Source organism: Lepidochelys olivacea (assembly GCF_965140295.1).
Source record: "Lepidochelys olivacea isolate rLepOli2 genome assembly, chromosome: 7".
NCBI lineage: Eukaryota > Metazoa > Chordata > Testudines > Cheloniidae > Lepidochelys > Lepidochelys olivacea.
Window position 1 is genome coordinate 4,847,923 of NC_140417.1, and position 17,150 is coordinate 4,865,072.

The 17,150-nt window shown below is 40.7% G+C and overlaps 1 protein-coding gene across 8 annotated transcripts in view; it reads right to left on the bottom strand.

The window, feature by feature from the left end:
* Window positions 1–17,150, bottom strand: part of CADPS (calcium dependent secretion activator) — a 382,629-nt gene that overhangs the window by 75,178 nt on the left and 290,301 nt on the right. For all 8 annotated transcript variants that reach the window (XM_084635494.1, XM_084635496.1, XM_084635495.1 and 5 more), the window contains 3 exons: window positions 14,238–14,344; window positions 5,465–5,621; window positions 4,106–4,247 (listed from right to left, as the gene is read on the bottom strand). In XM_084635494.1, the coding sequence (XP_084491620.1) occupies window positions 4,106–4,247; window positions 5,465–5,621; window positions 14,238–14,344 (406 nt within the window). The remainder of the gene's footprint in view (window positions 1–4,105; window positions 4,248–5,464; window positions 5,622–14,237; window positions 14,345–17,150) is intronic.

Genomic DNA, 17,150 nt, shown 5'->3' on the forward strand with positions numbered 1-17,150 from the left:
TTTCCTCAGTAGATCACAAAGCATTAACAAAGGGGGTCAGTATCATTATCCCCAATTTACAGATAGGGAAACTGAGGCACAAAGCAGGGAAGTGACTTGTCCAAGTTCACCCACTGGGCCAGTGGCAGAGCTAGGAACAGAAACCATATCTCCCGAGTCACAGTCCAGTGCTCCACCCACTAGAACACCCTTTAAGGTTATTAGCCCCATTTTACAGATGGGGAACAGAAGCAGGGAGAGATTAAGTTATAAGCAACCTGTTGGACTCTATAACAATCTATAATAATTGATGGATCATTTATTACAACATCTTATTTTCCTTTTATAATCTGCTTACCAATGAATCCTTAATAAAGCGTGGCCATTTGGTTGGGTTTTCATTATACAAATTCAACTTGCAAATTGAAAAGAAGTGCTGAGACTGATCTTCTTGTACTAAAATCCAGTGACATCTACAATGTTACAGAAGATACTTTTCTGGTCATTCAGGTGTCCCAGAAGAGATTTGTACAATTTCCTACCAAACCAACTCAAAAGGGCAACAGTGGTCATTACCTGACCGTCTGCTCAAGAGGACTTCATCTGCTAAGTTCTCTGCATATACTGTAGTATACATTTAGGTGTCTGGTGGTTGCTATGTATTTCAGAGCTCACACAGGGAAACTAGTGGGAAAAAAAGCTAAGGGCATGAATCCGCCTCTCACCTGACTTCATATACTAAACCATTCTGGAAACAGATTTAACTGACACTCTCTGTGATAGGGTTTCCTGTTTCACTTTGTTTCATTTTCTCTGCATAGTTTTGCACAGCATACCAGCTGTGCAACCTGTTACAGGGCAGGTAACCCATGCTTATAAGTTCTATGGCTATGCAGAGCTTGTGCAAAAGAGTCAGATTACACAGCCCTCCTGAGCAAATTATGTGGACATTTTTTCTTCAGTGTTTTCAATATTCAGTGGCCTCTATCTTACTGTTTATATGATTCTATACCCAGCTAGTCGTAGCATAAGGTGAACAGTTTCCAGCAATGAAAATATAACGATGACATGCTCTTCTACTGCATCTGGTCAGGTTATATAGGAATACATACTTCAGCCTTGATTGCAAGCATGAGCATCAAGAAGCCTTTTAAAGAGACCATGCTGTGGAATAATTTCCTGGCTGTCATGAGGTAATGGGATTTCACTCTCACAATTTGATGTAAAGATCTAAAGCAGGATAGCTGTAGCCATGTATTCTACTTCACTTCTTCAGGCCAAGTTGAAAGCCTTTCTTCAAAGCTGAGTAAAGCTGTCCAGAATTTTCCAAGGGCAAAGATGTTTTATGTTTTTAGCAGTATCATTTCCATTGTTGTTGCTACATTACTACGCAATAGTGCAACAGGAGAAGGTCAAGTTAGTGTCTTTTGCGCTGCTGCAGTATAGAATGCTATTTCTTTCAGTCTTTCTCGTGAATGTAAAAACAGGCAAAGATCAGTATACAAACAATATCGTGCACTCATCTGGAAAATATGAAGTGGTGGTTACCAATTGTTACCTCAGTAGAGCTACAAAATAGGAAAAATAGCCCAAAGAAATCAACTGTCTGATAGTGTGAATGGGTAGCTGAGAGAGGAGGTATGTGATGGAGTTGGGGAGAGTAAGTAAAATACATCTGTTACGTTGAGTCTGCTAGCAGGTTTATTCTGGATTCATAGATTCCAAGGCCAGAAGGGACCATTGTGATTATCTAGTCTGACCTCCTGTAGAACATAGGCAGGGAACTTCCCCAAAATAATTCCTAGAGCAGATCTTCTAGGAAATCATCCAGTCTGGTAAAGAATAGCACGCTGCCTGCCCATGAGACAGAAAGAAGATTCCTTAACATCTAGTTCTGAACCATGCCCCAAACGATCATCAGTAAGATTGGAATGAGATTCCCTATTTTCCTTCATGCAGTGCATATTGTACTCTATGTTTTGCATAGATATGTTCACTGGCCTTATGTCAAATCCCAATGAGTTATCTTTAACAACTCTCTCTCTCTCTGGTAAATTAAGAACGAAATATCTGCTAGTGAAAAAAATTATTAAAATGCATGTTTTCACTAAAGGAACATAAGCTTTCCATGAACAGAATGCATTCTCTGTGTCAAAGCACTTTAAAGCATCCCAGTCCACTCTATGACACAGATACTATTTAGTTTGTTAATGTAAGGTACACAGCATTCCCTGATAAAGGCTGCTCAAAGTGCAATATCAGACTAAGAAAAGAAGTTTTCATAACTTGAAGGATACATTAAAATTATAGCATTAACATACCAGAAACTCCCTACTTTAATTCTGAAAGTGATTATGTTCTACATATCAAAAAAAATTGAGAAAACATTTCAAAACCCGAAACGTTGTCACAAAACCATACATTTATATAAATCTATAGACTCTGTGTCTAAGGTTAGTTAAAACCAAGAATATTCATTTTTTTAAACATATTCAAGTTTTTGATTTAAAAGAAATAAAATAACAGGAGTTAATTATTTGTCAAATGCATGGTTAAGTAGTATGGTTACATGAAATGATTGCACCAATTTAATAACATAACTATTACTAAAGTCATGCTGTAAAATTAAAGCTAATGCTAACTTTGAAATGCAGTTCTATCTGAAGAAATTATTATGTAAAAATGGCATTTTGCCACTCAAAGATCAATTTCCTGTGTATTTTCAGAGTTAGGTGTGCTTATTTTAGAGACAAAAATGAATTTTAGTGTTTTTAATCCTGTTAACACTGCAAAGCCAAGACAGCAAAGAGAGCAAAGGGAAAGTGGGCTGGATTCTATTCCTTCTCTTGTATCAACATAATGGAATACTGAGTTGCAGTCATTTATCCCTCTGTAAAAGGGATAGATGACTGAAAAGAGGGATTGCACAGGTGTAAATTAGGGCCTAATTTGGCATACAAAACTTTTACTGCTGGTGGTGATGTACTAGAAAGAAAGAACCATCCTGGACAATCATCTCCAGGTTGAGTTTGGAGGGCTGACTGTCAGCACAAAATCTCTTTTAACTGGTATGGAATCTCTGTTTGGCATGGAAAACACCGAACAACACACACCCTTTTACATAGTAACTTTTCAGAGAAGAACAATATCCTATACTGGATATCTTTCAGCTTACTCTTTTAATTTTTTTTAAAGGATACACGTCCTTCATAGTAGTAACCATGCCTTGGAACAAGCATGACAGTATTCTGCAATGCTTAGAAACTTAAGATGTAATAATTATACTATAAAATTGCCATTGTTTTAAAGGACTTTATATTCTCAAAATTGCACAGATTTTAGGCTAAGAGTTTGGTCTCTCAGTACCTTTATTTCTTAGTTTTAAGTTATCACTTCTATGAGATCAGTAAACAGTTCTGCTCAAATCTTCCCTGATACTTTTGGCACTAATTTCTGCTCTACAGTAGTTTTATAGCACACCAAGTTTCCCTTTAGGGCAGGTACTTCCAGGACCTCCTCGCAACCTGGTTTAAAGATGTTTATTTCTGAAAGCGCATAGCTTTAAAGCAGTATCTTGAGCTGGTGCCCTTCACAGATTGCATTTAAAAAAAATCAATCCAGCGATCAGCAGTGGTGCTGAACTGACGAAGCACATTTCTGCATTATCCCTTCACAGGGTGGGTGGAAAAAAGTGAGTTTTTGGAATAAAAATTGCAATAGTGACCCACCTAACGTATAGGGATGGACTGAACACAGTAAAGCAAGGTTTTTGTTCTGAAAAGAAGCTATTTGCATTTAAGAGCAGCATTAGAAAAGGCTTTTTCAATTGGGTAGTAAGATTGAAAAAGCCAAGCAAAATGAGAGGATTTCACGTTTCTCATATTTCCATTTGCACAGCTAACGTGTTCAACTTAACTCAGCATTGCACTAAAAAAAAATCACATATTGTTTCTTTCATAAACCTTTAAAACCCTTAACAAATTAGGCCATATATTTTTAGTATGGTACTAGAAAATATAAGGCATTTGCTGAACGTCCAATCTATTTTTTACTCTGTATGAATCTCTGTATGAATCTCCATCCATTTGCACCCAAACTCCGATTGTATCAAAGGAGATTTCCTTACTTTACTGGCTCCCATGATTCCCGCTCAAAGCCCCTGTGAATTGATTGTGCAATTGAGGACTCCATCAGATCGACATATCTAACAACAAGTGGAGCAAACAGGTCTTGAAGGTGTTTGTGGAATTTTCCATTGCACAAATTATCTAGAACAGATAAATAAAAGTATAGTAAGAAACAATTGTTACTAAACCCTCTGTAACAACCCACAAGCAGTGGCATTTTATTACACAATGAATACGCTGGCTAATATGAAGAAATTTCATAACTGGAGTTTGCATTGGGAGTCCTGAATCACCAAGATCTGTGATAAATACAGCACAATTGAGCTCTTAACTGGAACAATCAAAGAGTAGCTCTTCTCCATTAGTTTCAAACTTAGATATAACAAAATAATTACGCACTATTTGCTGTTATAAAAAGAGTACAAATGAAACGAGAGTGTGGTAAACAACACGGCCTGTGCAGGCTGGGAAATCAGTGCTTCATTAGAGAATCACTACTCTTATTCAGGAAACTGTTTTTCTCTTATGAAGGACCTCAATACTCATTAGGCATGTCTTAAGAAGCTAATTAAAGCCCTGATCCTGCAATAGGCTCTTTTTGTAAGATTGGGGCCTAATTTACTAACATGGGTTGGATGGGACTGGATGGCACTGCGTGGGATTTCCAAGAGCACTCAGAATTGGCCTAATTCTGCTCCCATTGCTGTTAACAGGAATTAACATCATTGGCTTCAACGGGAGCAGAGTTAGGCTGATAAGGGGCGCTTCTGGAAATCTCACCTGTCCTACCAGCATGTAACATGATAGGAAAGAAAACAGTTCAATCCTTGAACACTGTTAACCTTGCTTCTTTGCATTTCTCTTGCGTATAACGCAACCTTATATCATTTATTTTACTTAATATAAAACCCAGATGTCTTTCCTTTCCTTTTATTAAACTCTTTGGGACGGGGGGACTCCATAATTTGTAAAATATGGTGCAGGTAGAAATGCTTAATGAAAATAACAGTAATTTACTAATCATCGATTATGCACTCACCACCACGGAACCTGAGTGAATAGGACATTACAGAAGTTCCACTCCCAGACTTTGAACAGGAATTTATCTTTACTTAAAACAAATTCCTGAGCAAATGAAAGGCAGGAAAAGAAGGTTTTGTTTTTTATATTAAAGTAAAATAAATAAACGATATAAGCAGCAATTTCCCCCTAGGGCAATCACAAAATTTAAATGATACATTTGTTTTAAAGTCCCACCCCATACTGGTTTGCTGTAAAGTATGGAAAGGCCAGAAATAGCATCAATAACCTGGCAGACTTGCCCTATCAAAAATACATGGTCAAAATACAATACATACAGTCAGGACGGAGGAAATCATTTAGGAGCTGAAATAGTGGAAAGCTGTCCCACGTGTCTGGGGCTTGCAGCTCTAATGCAGCATCCATATCCACCGCAAACAGTGACAGGAAGGTTTCTGCATGTTCAACCATTAAGTCTGACCACCATGCAAAGGCCTTAAAATTTGGTAGAAAAAAAAAAACAATAATAAAGAAATGTATTAGTCCTATTAAAGCACAGTCAGTGAGATGAGACCATTTATCTTAAAAACAAATGTGCATCCCAGGGAAAATCAGCTTTATTGTAAAGAGAACAGTGCTTTTAAATGTTAGCCATGGCATATACAGTGCAAATCACATAAATTATGCACCTACCATTTTGATACAGAAATGTCTCAGAGAGCATATATTCAGAACTGCACTGTAAGACTAATCAGTTGTAACATGACAGAGGAGGTATGTCTGTTCAATTTACAATAACTCACTAACATTTTTCTCGAATCATGCTATTTACGGGAGGAGTTAACTAGTTCTTATTGTAAGGTATAGAAATCTGGGAGTTTCTTCACTGTGTTTGTGGGTTTTCTGCTACATTTTTCAATGTTTTTTAAATGTATTTGGATTTGCTATTACTGTTCATCTTGAAATGCTAGAAGCCTGCACTTTCATAGTCTTTCCTAAAATCTCTTATCTAGAAATATTTCAAACATCACCAGTAAAAATTACTACAGCACCTTTCATTTTACATGGTTAGGTATAAAGCTCTTTAAACTTACTAGCATTATTTACAATGCCACTTATTATGAAAATGTTTATAACCAATTTCAGAACAATGTTATTGACATGTCAGGATACCAGTATTAAAACATCAAAATCAAGCCAGGACTTTACTGAGGTAGGAAACATATATAAACTTGAAAACCAAAAAATATCAGTGAAGTAACTCATTTTCATGCACATGGGTCCTTAAAATTCACTGTACAGGTTCTCTGAAGTGACATTCACATCGTACATGGCTCAGATGCGAATGTGTTTCAAACGCATGCATGCGTGTTTAGTAATCACTTCTGGCTGGGAACATGCAGTATGAGCGGTGCTGTCAATTGGACCGTGTGCAGTAATTTTTAGGTGATAGGAAACTACTCAAAGATTTAAAGTGTCTACCTAAGAAATATCATCCCTTACTTTCCAAGAGAAGGAAACCTAATAAATAGGCACCAGACTAGAAAGGTGGAACAAAGAAGACTGAGAATGAATGTGTCAGTTTAAAGAGAACCTGTCAGCCAGGAATATGTATTTTTGCCACCTGGAAGGAAGTTTCTGGCAGATGTGAATGGGCAGAATGGACTTCTATCTTTCTTAGGGCTCGATCTTGCATGCATTGAAGTTCTGCCACTCACATCAATGACAGCAGCATTTGTTCATTAATCCTTATTATTCAGCTTGTTTTAGAATGTTGCAGAGCCTAACAGTCATCATCCATTAGACTAAGGAGGGTGTTTTGCCATACATAGGGACCTGTACCTCGTAACAACATTCCTGCCAATGGCAGAATCCCTTGAACAATTTCCCATTTGGTCTCCCTTGTACTCAGCTTCCAGATACACAAGCTACAAAGCTATGGGAGGTTTCAGAGTAACAGCCGTGTTAGTCTGTATTCGCAAAAAGAAAAGGAGTACTTGTGGCACCTTAGAGACTAACCATTTTATTTGAGCATGAGCTTTCGTGAGCTACAGCTCACTTCATCGGAAGCTATGGGACTGAGTGTCCATTTCACTATCCCAATTTTATGCCACTCTAACTCCACTGACCTCAACAGAGTCACACCAGCATAAAACCAGTGGGAAAGAGTAAAGAATCAGGTCCACTGTGTAAGAGGGCTGCATGTAGAGTTAAGATAATCTGTAGATGGAGTGTATACAAAGAAATAATCTTCAGTACAATCCTAATTGTATAAGTGTGGCCTGCCTTGCGTGCCAGCACTGGGGAATGAGGGATCAGAAGGTGTCCCCTTAGCCCTTCCACTGGTGCATCATAGCACCATTTCCCGCACTCGGAGGGAAGCAGGCGTGCCATCACTGAAAAAAAATCTGCCCCCCCTGGATATTCAGTAAGCCCAGGGTCAGATGCAAAGACAGTCTTGGACTTTTGCTACTGTGTTTGCTGAGTAGTTATTCTACGACTGCCATGAACAATGCAAGGCCACTCAGCACAACTGAGTGTGAACCAGTGCTGTTAGCTGATCTCTCTGGGGTTCATGTCTAAAAGGGAGAGAGAGAGAGAGAGAGAGAGAGAGAGATGTGAAAATGCTGCTTTGATGTGATGGTGGGTTGGATATTTTTACATAATATTCTTGAGCAGCGAGATCAACTGAAGCAAAAGGGGCAGGAATCAATTCTGCTTTCAACGTCTACTCAAATTTTCTCCAAAGATAAAAATCTTAAAAGCTATGGTGGTTGACAGTGTCCCTTTAAAACAATTTTTTTTTAAAAACTAGTTTGGAAGAGTTGATACTTGCGATGCTAGATTTTTTCTGGCTAGACCTTAAGAACATAAAATGCTGTACCCTTGCCAAGTTATTAGTAAATGGCTCTGAGTGCTAAGAATCCTGTTAGTAACTTTGTCCATGAAGATGAACAAAATCACTATTTTTGGGGGGCGAAGAATATTTTCTCCAACAAATCCGAAGATATTTATTTAAGAGTCCTGCAAGAAAACCTGCTTTCATGAGAAAGAACTTTTTAAAAAGAAATTAACAAGAAAATTATGTGATCACTTCTGAAAAACATAGTCATACTTATATTTCTGCTGGAATTATTAAATTCTACCTTCATAATTATCCAATTCATGTCTGGGATTCCCCCACCCCCTTCACAGCTCGGCACTAATTTCTTGAAATGAGAGAAGTAACATTTCATCACTCAAAAATCTCTTTCTATTTTAGCAACCATCTACTTACCTGCTTTGTTTCAATATGATTTAAGGAAAAAAGTGTGCTTTCTATAAAAACACACCTCATATTGTATATCTTACACACAGGTACACATGTATATATGCATATCTTCAAAGAGTTAAAATACATATATACATATACATACATATACATAGAGAGAGAGAGAGGGCAAGATTAAAAATACATGAAGGATTAGGTCTTATGACATTTACAATCATTCTTCCATGTGGAGGAGAATCAACTTTGGAGACACCTGATGAGAGAAATGACATTCATCTAAGCTCTCATGTATTATAGTCGTGTACATACTGTACAATGGAAGTTTCTTCTGCACTTTTGTCTGGGCAACTTTATTTCTTATTGTGACTAACAAAAACAACTTAATAAAACATAATTTGTCCATGTTAATATTTTTCAACATTTTTCCATAGGGTAGTGGTCATTTGGGGGCTCTCAGATTTCTTTTATGAGTTTGTAATGTGTATTGGTGGCATGTTTACATGCATTCACATGCTAGAACAAAAGGCTGATGCATCCGATGAAGTGAGCTGTAGCTCATGAAAGCTTATGCTCAAATTTGTTAGTCTCTAAGGTGCCACAAGTCCTCCTTTTCTTTCTCCTTACAATGTGTATGATAATCAAGGTGGGCCATTTCCAGCACAAATCCAGGTTTTCTCCCCCCCCCCCACCCAACACACACACACAAACCCACTCTCCTGTTCGTAATAGCTTATCTAAAGTGATCACTCTCCTTACAATGTGTATGATAATCAAGGTGGGCCATTTCCAGCACAAATCCAGGTTTTCTCCCCACCCACTCTCCTGTTGGTAATAGCTTATCTAAAGTGATCACTCCCTCGCTTTACCTGTAGCTCACAAAAGCTTATGCTCAAATAAATTGGTTAGTCTCTAAGGTGCCACAAGTCCTCCTTTTCTTTTTGCAAATACAGACTAACACGGCTGTTACTCTGAAACCTGTCATTGTAAGGAGAGTGATCACTTTAGATAAGCTATTACCAACAGGAGAGTGGGTTTGTGTGTGGGGGGGGGGTGGGGAGAAAACCTGGATTTGTGCTGGAAATGGTCCACCTTGATTATCATACACATTGTAAGGAGAGTGATCACTTTACATAAGCTATTACCATCAGGAGAGTGGGGTAGGGGGAGAGAAAACCTTTTGTAGTGATAAACACCCATTTTTTTCATGGTTTGTGTGTATAAAAATATCTTCTGTATTTTCCACAGTATGCATCCGATGAAGTGAGCTGTAGCTCACGAAAGCTTATGCTCAAATAAATTGGTTAGTCTCTAAGGTGCCACAAATACTCCTGCTCTATCAAGTTGTGGGTGGTCTTTACTAACTCCAGGTAAATAGAAAAAAAAATGCCTATGAAAACTCATTTGGAGTAATTAAGCCCACAAGTTTCAGAGTGGTAGCCGTGTTAGTCTGTATCAGCAAAAAAAACGAGGAGTACTTGTGGCACCTTAGAGACTAACAAAACCCTTAAGGTAGATTTAGTTACGTTGATATAAGACAGAAAATCTAGTAGCTGATGAATTTAACCATGAAGATTTTATTCAAACATATATAAAATACTGAGAAGACATTTCTAAAATGTCACAGTGTGTAACACTCCTGATAACTGAGCTTACATATAAATATCCCTGCAGGTATCTCCTTTGAGTAAAATGCAGTTATTTTGCAAAATTTCATGAAATCTCAACAAGATATTGCACAATAACAAAGGAAACAATGTGGATATAGTTGTACATACCATAAAAGCGACATGATAAAACCACATTCAACCTATTGTTTTCCTCATTGGGGTGAAATTCACCCTAGGGACGGTGGTCAGCACAATTCCTGTGCACGACTTAAGTCCCACTTAGGGTATGTCTACGCAGCAATTAGACACTCATGTCTGGCCTGCGCCAGCTGATTTGGGCTTGGGCTAAGGGACAGTTTAATTGTGGTGTAGACGTTTGGGCTCAGGCTGGAGCCCAGGATTTAGGACCCAGAGAGATGGGAGGGTCCCTGAGAGATGGGAGGGTCCCTGAGAGATGGGAGGGTCCCTGAGAGATGGGAGGGTCCCAGAGAGATGGGAGGGTCCCAGAGAGATGGGAGGGTCCCTGAGAGATGGGAGGGTCCCTGAGAGATGGGAGGGTCCCAGAGAGATGGGAGGGTCCCAGAGAGATGGGAGGGTCCCTGAGAGATGGGAGGGTCCCTGAGAGATGGGAGGGTCCCTGAGAGATGGGAGGGTCCCAGAGAGATGGGAGGGTCCCTGAGAGATGGGAGGGTCCCTGAGAGATGGGAGGGTCCCAGAGAGATGGGAGGGTCCCTGAGAGACGGGAGGGTCCCAGAGAGACGGGAGGGTCCCAGAGAGACGGGAGGGTCCCAGAGAGACGGGAGGGTCCCTGAGAGATGGGAGGGTCCCTGAGAGACGGGAGGGTCCCAGAGAGACGGGAGGGTCCCAGAGAGACGGGAGGGTCCCAGAGAGACGGGAGGGTCCCTGAGAGACGGGAGGGTCCCAGAGAGACGGGAGGGTCCCAGAGAGATGGGAGGGTCCCTGAGAGATGGGAGGGTCCCAGAGAGACGGGAGGGTCCCAGAGAGACGGGAGGGTCCCAGAGAGATGGGAGGGTCCCAGAGAGATGGGAGGGTCCCAGAGAGATGGGAGGGTCCCTGAGAGATGGGAGGGTCCCAGAGAGATGGGAGGGTCCCTGAGAGATGGGAGGGTCCCAGAGAGATGGGAGGGTCCCTGAGAGATGGGAGGGTCCCAGAGAGATGGGAGGGTCCCTGAGAGATGGGAGGGTCCCAGAGAGATGGGAGGGTCCCTGAGAGATGGGAGGGTCCCAGAGAGATGGGAGGGTCCCTGAGAGATGGGAGGGTCCCTGAGAGATGGGAGGGTCCCAGAGAGATGGGAGGGTCCCTGAGAGATGGGAGGGTCCCAGAGAGATGGGAGGGTCCCTGAGAGATGGGAGGGTCCCAGAGAGATGGGAGGGTCCCAGAGAGATGGGAGGGTCCCTGAGAGATGGGAGGGTCCCAGAGAGATGGGAGGGTCCCTGAGAGATGGGAGGGTCCCAGAGAGATGGGAGGGTCCCTGAGAGATGGGAGGGTCCCTGAGAGATGGGAGGGTCCCAGAGAGATGGGAGGGTCCCTGAGAGATGGGAGGGTCCCAGAGAGATGGGAGGGTCCCTGAGAGATGGGAGGGTCCCAGAGAGATGGGAGGGTCCCTGAGAGATGGGAGGGTCCCTGAGAGATGGGAGGGTCCCAGAGAGATGGGAGGGTCCCTGAGAGATGGGAGGGTCCCAGAGAGATGGGAGGGTCCCAGAGAGATGGGAGGGTCCCTGAGAGATGGGAGGGTCCCTGAGAGATGGGAGGGTCCCAGAGAGATGGGAGGGTCCCAGAGAGATGGGAGGGTCCCTGAGAGATGGGAGGGTCCCAGAGAGATGGGAGGGTCCCTGAGAGATGGGAGGGTCCCTGAGAGATGGGAGGGTCCCTGAGAGATGGGAGGGTCCCAGAGCTTGGGCTACAGGTGGAGCCTGACCATCTACACTACAATTAAACAGCCCCTTAGCCCAGGTTGCGTGAGCCCAAGTCAGCTGGCACGGGCCAGATGCGAGTGTCTAATTGCAGTGTAGACAGACCCTTAGACCCCTCAAAATAAGACTCTGTGTTGGCCCTCTGGACAGGGATGAATGTCACCTTTTCAGATCATCATCCAAAGTAGGAGCAGAGTATACATGTTCTCCTCCTATTGCCACAAACATGCGGTCTCTGATGAAACCCTTGTGTTCCGAAACCATGACACATATTTTCATCTTCTCAATGTAGCGGACAGAACACGGGCCCAGCATTATAGCCACTTGCCTCACAACATGTTGCCATTATATAAATAACGAGCATCAAAAGAGTTCTTTCCTTACAGTGTGCACATAGAATATATGACGGTGATGAGTGGAATAAAGTATTATTTTCTGTAGATAGTCTATCCCAATTTACATGTAGCTCTGTGGCATTCTGCTCTTTCAAACTCATACAGCTATTCTCCCAAATAAACGAAAATAAAGATTATTTCACTCTTCACCACAGTATATTCTCTCTCTCTATATAAATACTGTATATCTAGTACAGTACACACACAGACAAAATTAAAGGAAGACTATTATCACCCTGTTTATTACTTATTTCATAATTGCAATGGTGTACTATAGATTAGGTAAATGCAGAACAACATAGGTAACAACAGGCTGAGGAAAGATTCCAGGCAGGTAGGGTTGTGTTGGGATGTAACTGCAGTGCTTGTAAAATATACTCATTGTTACATGCTTGGACTTGGATACTGTCCCACGTTTACCCCTCTGTGGAGGGCTACCAATTCCACAAGCAGTTACTCTGAAGTTGCTGTTACATTCCTTGGATCAAAGTTACAAAGCAAGGATAACCCAGGTAAAATCCCATTAGGAAACATGGCACCGAGAGGGCATGCACGAAATATGACAGGAGGTGACTCATTTCATTCAGTTTAGTCACATACCTCTTTCCCCTGCCAGGATCATCCAAGATTGAATGAACAGTAGAAAAACAGGGAGGAAATTTAAATATGCAATCAGGCATTAGTTGGGACTCGTGGATGGTTGTGTTGTAGAAATAAGTTAGATTGTACTGTAAATTTAATATACATCAGAATGATTTTTTTCGGTGATTGTGACTTTATTTATCAAATTTTTTAATGCAATATATATATATATATAAAAATGTGAAGGAGAAGAGAAAATAGTGAATGATTGTAACAATACTGAAGTTATAAACAAATAATTGTTAAATCTGAGTTTTAAAATGATCAGCTTTACAAGAATTATCAAAGAGTACTGGATTTGCAGAGAACTAAGGGCCAGATCCTGTATACACTTACACACGTGTGACTTTACTCATGTGAGTAGTTCCACCGAGATGGAAATCTCATGACATCTCATCAATGAGGTTGTACACCTCAATGCAATTACTCACATGTTCAAGTGGTCACAAGATCAAGACCTATGATACTGAGGTGCTCATATATTTTGGACTTAGTGAGATATGGATTCCCTGTTTAAAAGTCTCATTAAAACAAGAATCTTTCTGCTAGACGGCTTTGAAGAATAAAGCTATTTTTCATTTTGCTAAGTATTGGATAACCTATATATTCAGTAACAGAGAACTATTCATTTCAGCCACAGCAACCCACAACCAGGATACTCCAAACAGGCCGAGGAAGGAGTAGCTGACTGAAAAGCCACAGTGAGTAAAAGATCATCATATTCAATGACACAAGTAAAAAACAAAAACAAAATTGTTAAAAGAATTTTATAGAGAAAGAAACAGACCAAAAATAGCTTGAACCTTTGTGGTGCTTTTTCTTTGCTACAGTGCTGAATGGTGACAAGTGAACGCTGTTTGGATGAGGCTGAAACTGATTCATTTCATTATGCTTGAAATATAAACATGACTTGTTGGAAACCCGTGACCCTTCTTGAAAGTGGACAGACTTTAAATTGTGATTAGCCAGGTGGGTTGGCCAGATTCAGCTCTCACTGACACCTGTGTGAAAGGATGCACACATGTAGACGAGAACAGAATTTGGCCAATTTTGCTTAACTCCTCCCCTCCTCTAAAACCTGACTTCCCCAAGTTTATTTTTTCTGTAATTATATTTTGTCACTGTTATTTAAGAAGACCAGGTGGCTTTAACAGTGATATGAAACCACGTGGTGCGGTTCAACATTCACCACAGCGAAATGAACAAAGCTATCCAAAATCAACAAGACCCTGTCCAAAGCCAGGCTAGAGCCTGCTGCTCACCTCTGCATGGTGCTCTTCATTCTGCTGTAGAACTTCAATTACCAGTTCTGCCAGACGTATTGTATCTTCTAGCTTTTTGGCAGGAGTGACTAACCGGCCTACATTTTCTGCAGTACAAGAACTTGAGTTAAAATGGAGTGAAATATGAGAGGCTAGATGTATGGGCAACAGATGAAGTGGAAAAAGTCCCATAATAGTTAATAACTCTAAAAATCTTTTCATGCAAGTGTTAAATGCTCTATAATTAGTACTGAGCAAACTGTAAAGCCACATTTGTTATTTGTACTATGAAAACAGTGCTCCAGCTCTGAATTTCAAAATACTGTATGAATTGTTTTACTTTCCATTTTGAGTTGGTGACACTTTATTAATTCAAATGAGAATAGCAAATTCCATAGAGACAGCATCTCTCTATTAGCAGATGAAAATATGTATCTTTCTGGGTAGACTGTACTATTTTATATTTGATGTACACATACTTTTTAGAGTTTCACTTAAATGGAGCTTTTAAAAAAATAAGCTGTTGAATATAACAGTGATACATTAATTTCCATGATATACAGTGGGTGTGCTTAAAAAGATTCTACTGTTCTGAAAGATTTTTACCCATTTAAGAGATATTACTTATATAAATATATATATAATGGGGAATGCTGAACTCCATAAAAAGAAATGTCAAACTTGCTGAAACTTTATACATGGGTCCAACTATATAGAATAAAAATTGCGGGTCCAATTCACCACTGGTGACTCCTGGATGTAACTACACTGAAAACAGGGGAGTTATGCTTGAGTAAAGTTGGAAGGACACAGTGGTAAATCAGACCATGTGTTTATAGGTACAGTTTTATGGGAAAACATATTCAACTTTAAAGCATAAAATCCCTTAAATAAATCACACAGTTCAAATACCGAAGCAAGGTGGAGAAAACACAGAGCTATTTCATACTATCTTGCGGTGTTCTCCAAACCTTCTAAAATGAAGTCAACCTCATGCTTACGTGCATCAATATACTAATGCTTATGCATCAATATATTAAATGTTATGTATAGTAGACAAACACCTTTCGGAATATTTCATTAGAAATCTGAATAAATAAATATATAAACCCCACCACTCATTAATAATCCAGATATCAGTGAAAGATTCCAAGGAGCTGGCCAAATGCAACAGTGGCTCTTTCTACACTAGCACTTTTGTCGGTAAAACTTTCGTCAGTCAGGGGTGTGAAAAACACACCCCTCTGACTGATATAAGTTTCACAGACAAAAGCACTGGTGTGGACAGCGCTCTCCTGCCGACATGGCTACTGCTGCTCACTGCGATTAATTATGTCAATGGGAGAGCTCTCTCCTATCAGCATAGAGAGGCTACTGTAAGGCCTGTAGTGTAGACACAGCCAATGAGATGGGTCCCTAAGAACAAAAACTGGTGGCTCACAGCTGTGAAAAACTGACTTAGGGCTCGTCTACATGGGAACACTCAGGAAAGTTAATTCGAATTCACTAAACATGTGAATTTAAAGTGGATTAGTTAAACTGCATTAAAACCCCTCTGCGGGTACCCTAAAGCCATGCCAGCACTAGAGGGGCTACAGGGGCAGCACCATGGCGCCGTGGCTATACTGCTGTAGTGCCGTCCCGCGGATGCTTCCAACAGGGACAGAGGGGTTTCCCGTCACTGTAGGAACTCCATCTCCCTGAGCAACAGTATGTAGGGTGATGGAAGCATTCTTCCATCAGCCAAGCTGCTTCTACCTTGGGGGTTAGGCTGTAGAACTATAGTGCATATGGCCCTGAAACACAGCTGTAGTTATGTTGACCTAACTTTTAGGTGTAGACCAGGCCTTACAGAATTAAAGTGGTGTAAATGCAGTTTAACTAATCCCCAATTCAGCAAAGCTCTTAATATACACATGTTTAGGTCCATCCCTATTTAGTAAGGCACAAGACTGGGATTTTCAGAGGAGCCGGAGGGAATCAGCTGAAATTCAACTGGAGCTGGTTGCCTAACTCCTTCTAGTCGTATCTGATTGACTCAAACATGAACTTAAAGTTAAGCACAAACGTAAGTGCTTTGCTGAATCAGTGCCTGCAAGAATTATGGATGCTGTTTTGGCCCCTCTGAAGCCTATGGGAGTTTTTATGTTGACTGTAACAGGCCTGAAACTTTTTTTGAACACATCCCTATAGTTAAATGGTTTCTCATTAAAAACAATGGCCAAAATTTTCAATATCGGAAGCCTAAAATTAAGGACCTAAATCCTCAGTTAGGCATCTATGTCGGTGCCTTGAGTTTTAAAAAAGTGATGAGCATCTAAATCTGAAATCAATGGGAGCAATAGATGTTCGGTTCCTTTAAAAATCAGATCATTTCTGTTTATGTAGCACCAAAGGCCCCAATACTGTGAAGCAGTTTTTGTGCAGATGTTCTGATGGGTTGGACTTTAAATATAAATAAATAAATATGGACTTTAGGGTCATCCCCTTCTAGGGTGACCAGATGCCCCGATTTTATAGGGACAGTCCCGGTATTTGGGTCTTTGTCTTAGTATCCCCCAACCCGTCCCGATTTTTCACACTTACCTGTCTGGTCACCCTATCCCCTGCCCCAGTTTGAAAAGTTTTCCCCATGTTTCCCTTCAAATATTTTCTGAAGGCAAATACTGAATGGAGAGCTCATTATTAACTTCTCATTCTTTCTTTTATCCATGCAAACATCTCAGCAGAGACAGTGTTTTTCTTTTGTGCAATAACAGGTCACAAAAACCTTCCAAAATACATGGGTGCTTTTCCCACAGCACTGAAGTCAACGGGAGCTTTGACATTGACTGCAATGTGAGCGGTATAAATCCCGGTATGGTTTGTTCTTTCATTCGTGGCAGGGATCTGCTCTCAAACACAACTAAATGA